The 7,654-nt window shown below is 39.1% G+C and overlaps 1 protein-coding gene across 1 annotated transcript; it reads right to left on the minus strand.

Moving 5' to 3' along the window:
• Positions 1–4,160: 4,160 nt before the first annotated feature.
• On the minus strand, positions 4,161–5,168 carry LOC149231089 (disease resistance protein L6-like). The gene has a single exon (XM_089381540.1). It carries the CDS (start codon positions 5,166–5,168, stop codon positions 4,161–4,163), a length of 1,008 nt encoding a protein of 335 aa, XP_089237666.1.
• Between the last annotated feature and the right edge of the window lie 2,486 nt (positions 5,169–7,654).

Consider the following 7,654-nt stretch of genomic DNA (forward strand, 5'->3'; position numbering starts at 1 on the left):
ACATAGCCTTCTTTTCTGCTCTAGATCAGAATGTGAAATCAGAAGTTACACTTGGAACTGATAACAAAATCTCTGTTATGGGAAAATGGGAGGTAAAAATATTTACAAAGCAAAGAGAAAGGAAAACCATAGCAGATGTCTACTATGTCCCCGGAATGAGATGTAACCTCTTGAGTATTGGACAGCTTGTTCATAAGGGGTACAATGTTTTCTTTAAAAATGATGTATGCACCATCATGGATATAGCACCCAGCAAAAGATGCATTGTTGAAGTAAAAATGACAAGGAACGGGATGTTCCCTCTCAGGATCAGGGCAGATTTGAAAAACAAAATGAAATTGCAGCAGTCACCCAAGAGGCTTTCCAAAGCGTGCCAAAGGATGAGAATTGGTTGTGGCACTTGAGATTTGGAAATCTCAATTTTGGAGGTCTAAATTTGTTGAGCAGAAAAGGAATGGTAAGAGGATTACCATTGATAGAGAAACCGGACAGCCTATGTGAAGGTTGTATATTGGGAAAACAACATAGAGAAAGTTTTCCATCAGGGAAGAGCATAAGGGCAAAGGCACCCTTAGAAATCATCCACTCATATTTATGTGGACCAATGCAAGCTCCATCATTAGCAGGCAGCCAATATTTCCTAACATTCATTGATGATTTTACAAGAAAAACTTGGGTATATTTTCTTAAAAACAAAAGTGAAGTGTTTGAGAAATTCCAAAATTTCAAGGCATTTGTGGAAAACCAAAGCGGGCTGCATATAAAAGTTTTGAGAACTGATAGAGGAGGTGAGTATATATCCAAGAAATTCCTAAGATTTTGTAGAGAAAATGGTATACATAAACAGTTTACAGCAAGGTACACCCCACAGCAAAATGGAGTTGTTCAAAAGAAGAACAGGACCATCATGGATATGGCGAGGAGCATGTTGAAGGCAAAGCATTTGCCAAATGATTATTGGGCTGAAGTTGTAAATTGTGCAGTGTATATTTTGAACAGGTGTCCTACAAAAGCAGTGTTGAACAAAGTGTCGGAAGAAGCATGGAGTGGAAGAAAGCAAGGAGTCACCCACATGAGAGTTTTTGGATGTGTGGCCTATGCACACATACCAGATCAGCTAAGGAGGAAGTTGGACAACAAAGGGGAGAAATGTCTTTTCATTGGATACAGTGAGGAATCCAAAGCCTACAGGTTGTATATCCCATCTACCAAGAAGTTTTTCGTCAACAGAGATGTTCAATTCATTGAGGAGGAAGCTTGGGATGGAAGCATAGAGAAAACAGTGAATGTCAAAAACTGTTTGTCTCATGATGAAGATGAAGAGGAGGTGGCTGAAATACATCCCCAAACAGCAGCGCCAACACAAGGACAGCAAGGGACACCATTGAGGATAAATCAGAGTGCTTCTCCAAGCACACCACAAGGAGGAAATTCAAGTGCGTCTTCAAGCACTTGCACACCAAATGAACGAGGTAAGAAGTTTAGAAATTTAAGTGACAATTATGATGAAGGAATGAATTCCTTATTTTCCTTGTATTGTCATGTTGACGATCCTATTCATTTCGAAGATGCAATTAAAGATAAGAAATGGATAGAAGCTATGGATGAGGAGATGAATTCCATAGAGAGAAACAAAACATGGGATTTGGTTGAGCTACCAAAAGGTAAAGAAGTTATTGGTGTGAAATGGGTCTACAAGACCAAAAGCAATGCTGAAGGCAAGATAGAAAGGCACAAGGCAAGGCTGGTTGTCAAAGGATACAAGCAGCAGTATGGAAGAGATTATGAGGAGACTTTCGCACCGGTTGCAAGAATGGAAACCATGAGAGCAGTGTTGTCCATAGCAGCTCAAAACAAATGGAAAGTCTACCAAATGGACGTGAAGTCGGCATTCCTAAATGGAGTGTTAAAGGAAGAGGTTTATGTTGAACAGCCTCTAGGCTATGAGAAGAAAGGTGAAGAGCACAAAGTGTGCAAATTGAAGAAAGCTCTTTATGGGCTGAAGCAAGCGCCAAGAGCATGGTACAGCAGGATAGATTCATATCTATTGGATAATGAATTCGACAAATGTGAAGGAGAACCCACTGTCTACATCAAAGAAAAAGATGGTAAAATTTTAATTGTTGTCTTATATGTTGATGATGTGATTTTCACAGGTAATGATGATCAGCTCATTGAGAATTTTAAATCAGTCATGAAAGAGGAATTTGAAATGACTGACATGGGTTTCTTGAGATACTTCTTAGGCATAGAAGTAGATCAAAATGAAAAAGGAATTTTTATCTCACAAGCAAGATATGTAAATCAAGTATTGTGCAGATTTAACATGCAAGAGTGCAAGGCAGCGATCACTCCCACAGTAATGGGATTAAAACTCAGCAGAGAGGACAACAACAAGGATTTTGATCCTAGTTTGTACAAGAGTATTGTGGGCAGCCTTATGTATTTAACAGCAACTAGGCCTGACATTATGTATGCTGTTAGTTTAATTTCCAGATTCATGGAGAGGCCAAAGGAGGCACATTGGCAGGCAGCAAAAAGAATTTTAAGGTATGTCAAAGGTACTAAAATGTTTGGCATTTTATATACTGTCTCAGAATCTTCAGATTTAATTGGATACATTGATAGTGATTGGGTTGGAAGTGTAGATGATCGGAAAAGCACTTCCGGTTATGTTTTTCATATGGGTTCAGGAGCCATTTCATGGACTTCTAAGAAGCAGTCCATTGTAGCATTGTCTACAGCAGAGGATGAATATGTGGCAGCTACAGCAGCAGCATGTCAAGCAGTGTGGATGAGAAGAATGTTGAGAAGCTTAGGCCAAGAGCAAGCAAAAGCAACAGTGATCTTTTGTGACAATAGCTCAGCTATTGCATTGTCAAAGAATTCTGTGTTTCATAAGAGAACGAAACACATTGATACAAGGTTTCACTACATCAGAGAATTGGTGAACAATGGAGAAATTGTCCTAGAACATTGCAGGACTCAGGAACAGGTAGCAGACATCTTGACAAAGCCACTGGATCAGAAAAGCTTTGAATTTTTGAGGAAGTGTCTGGGTATGACCGAATGCCCAGCAGTTGAAATTAAAGGGGAGTGTTGAATATGTAATTTAAACTGCGCAGCCGTACCAACGCCCAAAACCGCGCAACGAAACCACAAACCACCTTGAGGGATCTCGGACCGCTTTTGCGTGAAAGTGGTTTCCGTATTTTTGAACCCGATGGAATATGGTGCAGACGCGTGGCTCTCCCCATACGTAAGCAAACGTAATTTCTCGGGTGCTAATGTTCAGCATAATGAGGCCTCCCGATATCCATTCCAGCCGTCCGATCTGCTCCCGCGCTCTCCGCCGTCGATCGCCTGAAGCTGCATACGGGCCCGCATCAAATCAAGGATTGCGTGGAGTATAAGGTTTTCCGTTGACCGCCGAAGGAAGTTAATGTATTAACTGTTGTTCGTAGAAGTAGGTAGATAGTTTAATTTTGGTTACGGCACATAATGTTTTTGTTTTCTTTACGTTTTTGTATATGTATGTTTTCATATAGAATATAGAGTAGAGCCCGCGTGCAGATGTTGTTCATGGAAATGTATTGAACGCACAGCAGTGCGAGAAGTTAAACAGAACAGGGAATGTATTGTATTGTTTGCCCATCGCAAAACCAAGAAATAGCATGAAATTGTTTTGTAATATCCACAGCAGTGGAAAACAAGAAGTGAAAGAGCGCATGATGTGAGTTTTTTTTTATATAAGTGAATGTAATGGAATTTTTACTGTGTATGTAAAAATTTGTTTTACAGCAGTAATGTAAAAGGGGTTTTATAGCAGTAAACCCGGCACAGTAAATTCTCATGTGGAGACAGAGTAAATTTTTTTGTTGAATTTTTTTTGGTGAATCCCTCTCAACAAAGAGGATGAATATGTATCAGTGATTTTTGTTTTAATCAATAGAAATGTTTTTATGGTGGTGAAATACTCTGTTCCTCAGTAATTTTTTTAAAAAAAGCTTCCCTCTGCAAGAAGATCCTGGAGTAAAGGAAACAGAGCACTGTCTCTGTGTGTTGAGTTTTAGTTTTTATGTGTTTTTGGGATTTTATCAGAAAAATCCCCAACAAATATTTCTCTAGAATAAAAGAACATTAAAGTTGTTTGAAGCATTTCAAGCACTTACAGACGATGGCTGACATAGATCATCAGTGTCATCGATCGGTCGCCACGGACAATCCGGAATTACTCCAGAAATCCCTTCTTGTTCTGCAATACCTCTTCCGAAGTCTCTGAGGTGATCATGCATTTTTATCCTATTTTCTGTGTCCACCTCAACAATGCATTTCTCCTCCAGATTTATAAACCCCACCAAACCCTTCCAGCCTGAACCGTCCCAAATCCTTATGGCGATATCCCTATCTTCTCCAATGAAATAACAAGCAACATCAAAGAATATTTGTTTCTCCTCTCCACCAAGTGCTTCGTAACTAATTTTCAGGCTATTTTGTATCTCACTGGGAAGTTCTATTTGGCGAAGCTTATCCAACTGCCCTTCCCAGTAAGATTTATCGCTCTTTTGACAAAGAAGCCCCGCAACCACTTTCAAGGATAAAGGCAAACCATTACAGGCTCTACAAAACTCATCTACAAAATACTCGAATCCTAGCGGTGGATGAGGCTGGCAGAAGGCATATGAGCAGAAGAGTTGTTTGGATTGTTCTTCACTAAGGCCAGATAGCTTATAGATTGATGGCATTGTTATCCCTGCACTCATGAGGACATCCTTGTAGCGAGATGTCACCAAAATCAAGCTATCTGATCGAAGGATGTCTTTTATTGGCAAAAATGCATACAGCTGATCCACTTCGTCTACATCATCTAAAACCACTACAGCATGGCCAGAAGATGACAGAGATGTTTTGAGCACTTCTATGCCTTCATGGACGTTGTCTATTTGCACATCTCTCTGAACTAAATCCTTAATAAGTTTGGCATGCAACAAATTTAAAGACCTTCTACCTGCACTCTCTCTTACATCAAACAAGAAGCAGGATTTACCGAAATCGGAACTCTTCCTATTGAAGAGTTCTTTGGCTAACGTTGTCTTGCCCACTCCACCCAAGCCCACAATCCCCAAGACCTGAGCTTTCCCACTCTGCTGCCTCCGCTGCAAGAACATTTTCCTTTCAAAGTCCTCCACCTTTTCTTGTAGACCAGTTGGATATCTCGTCACATTCAAGGATGTTTTTCTTCGTTTTTTTAGCACGCTCTGCACCAGCTTCTCCAACAGCTTACCTTCGTCACTGGAAATTCAGAACAAAACAAAGAAAACATTAGGTGGATATCAATATATAAAAGTTAGATCCATAAGATGCACAGGTGAGAGTGAGAGTTCCAACCCATTATAGGTCGTGAGTTCGAAACCTATTATGGAGGAGACGTCAAAGAGTGCCTTTCTCCAATTTCCAATTCTTTGGAGATCGTATCTGCGTTTCTGTTCATGAATACTCAGGTCTTCAGCATACCTTCCCGTCCATCGAAGCTCCAAAGGCTTCACATTATAAAAGACAGGAAAAACAGTAGCCCCTGTCTCCAATATAAGCAGGAGCTCATCTAGACACCATTTAGACTCCCCAAACCCTGGGGAGAAAATAACGATATGGACGGAGGCGGTTCTGATGGCGCCTTCGATTTGAGGAGTCAAGTAGTCTCCCGCCTGCAATTCCTCTCTGTCGAGGAAAGGTTGCATTCCATGTGAAAGAAGTCGATGGTAAATATAGCTAGCAAAGGTGTTTTTGACATCAGGGCCTCTGTGACTGATGAATACATCGTAATGGAAACCACCATTAGCGGATGACCTGGACGTGGAAGGCAAGGAGTCATTGACTCTGAGAGGAGGGGTGGATGTTTGCGGGTCTGTCATTGAGCAGGAATAGAAACTTACACGAACCAAATATAAAGAGAGGAATGATACAGATCAATTTCAATTCTGTGCTCAAAACAGAAGTCGAGACGAACGGAATATAAACGAAATCAATCTCAGAAACCGAGACGAACAGAAATAAATGAAAGGATGATACCTTGACACTGGCCGTTGACAGCAATGATGAAGGGTGGTTTTCTTCTTTTTCTTTCTCTACTTAGGGTTGTGTTATTAAGTATTCGAAAATGACGCGAGCGGTGATGTTGAAGATAACGCACTGAGAGTTTCCTTCCTCCTCGCCAATCTCATTTCTCAGCGTCTACAAACTCCTCCCTGAACCCTAGGGGTTTTTCTCATTTTCTTTGTTGGCGCAAGTCTTCCCCGGGGAAATACTTCATCTCCACCTGTCATTTCGTCCATCAAAGTAAAACTAAATAAAAGAAACCAGAAAAGTCAGTGGATACTCTTTTGGTTTTTCTTGGTTATTTCTTGCAAATCTGAGAGGTTAAAAAAATCCGGTCTCCATCCTATATTTAATGATAAAACAATAATCTCAATGAAATTCTGAAAATATATATATTTTTAAGTTAATAAAATCATATTAACTAATTAGATAAGTTGTCATCTCGATTGATAGACATTAAGCTTGAAACCACACAAAAAGGAGAGGCTCACCCTTGGGCCCTATCCTTCTTTCCTGCACGGTTATTCATTGTCTTGCTCCTCTTCAATGTCAAGGGGTGGATAAACTAAAAATGTGATATTTTCCTTTTTATATTTTAAATTCATTATCATATATATTGAAACTAACTTCAAAGATCACATAACATAGCACAATGAATTTTGTTTCAAGTTATCCAAGCATGTCAGCGGATTTTGGTTCAAATTGCTTTTATTATTCCAAGGCCATAACATACAAAAATCTTAGCTAACCAATAAAATTCCCTCGGTCTAAATACTTGTGTGTCGTATGTATCCTCAATCTAGCTACTTTTGTGGCGTATGACTCCTCAATCTAGGTGTGAAATTCCACCATGATTTACCGAGTAGTTGTCTCATGTCTTCTTAAACTATATTTTCTAGAGTTGAATGGATAATGTAAAAAATATAATATATAAATTTTGAATTAATTAAAAAAAAAGACATGTTTTAATTATTTATTTAAATTAAATTAATAGTTTAAAGAAATGTTTTAAGTGATATGAGATTTAAAATTAAGTAGATTTTGAAATTTAAATTAAATAAGTTTTTTTTGGTCATTCTAATTATAAAAATGCTTGTAATTAAAATTGAAATAATTGTTTTTTTCAAAATTGTTTACAGAGTTTTGGGAGGATGGCCAGTGTAATTAAAATTAAAATAATTTTCTTTCAAAATTGTTTGGAGAATTTTGGGAGGATGGTGATTTGCAGCAGGTAATGGAGTCTGAAATCTTAAGAGGGCTTTCAACTCCTATCTCTCAATCCCCATAGATCACCAACCTTCCATCCATGTGTTTCCTTTTCCATAGTTTGGAGTCTTCCTCATGGAGATTGGCATGGTGGACTATGCCACTAATCCATACGAGATTTCAGAGATGGATGGACCGGGGTATCACATATGCTCATCATCACATAAAAATATTGTCATCACAAGTCCCCCCTTGTCAAAGCAATCCCCAAAGGTTGAGTTAGCACAAGGTGCAACTCATCCAAAGGAGGGTTTAGTCTCTAATGTGAAAACTTATCTCAATGAATGAGAAG

This window comes from Pinus tabuliformis, chromosome J (genome assembly GCF_031772625.1).
Source record: "Pinus tabuliformis cultivar Carrire ecotype Pingquan chromosome J, CPIR1, whole genome shotgun sequence".
Lineage (NCBI taxonomy): Eukaryota > Viridiplantae > Streptophyta > Pinopsida > Pinales > Pinaceae > Pinus > Pinus tabuliformis.

Excerpts from the sequence above, each read along its gene's own strand:
- LOC149231089 (XM_089381540.1), bottom strand. The coding sequence starts at position 5,168 with ATGTTCTTGCAGCGGAGGCAGCAGAGTGGGAAAGCTCAGGTCTTGGGG.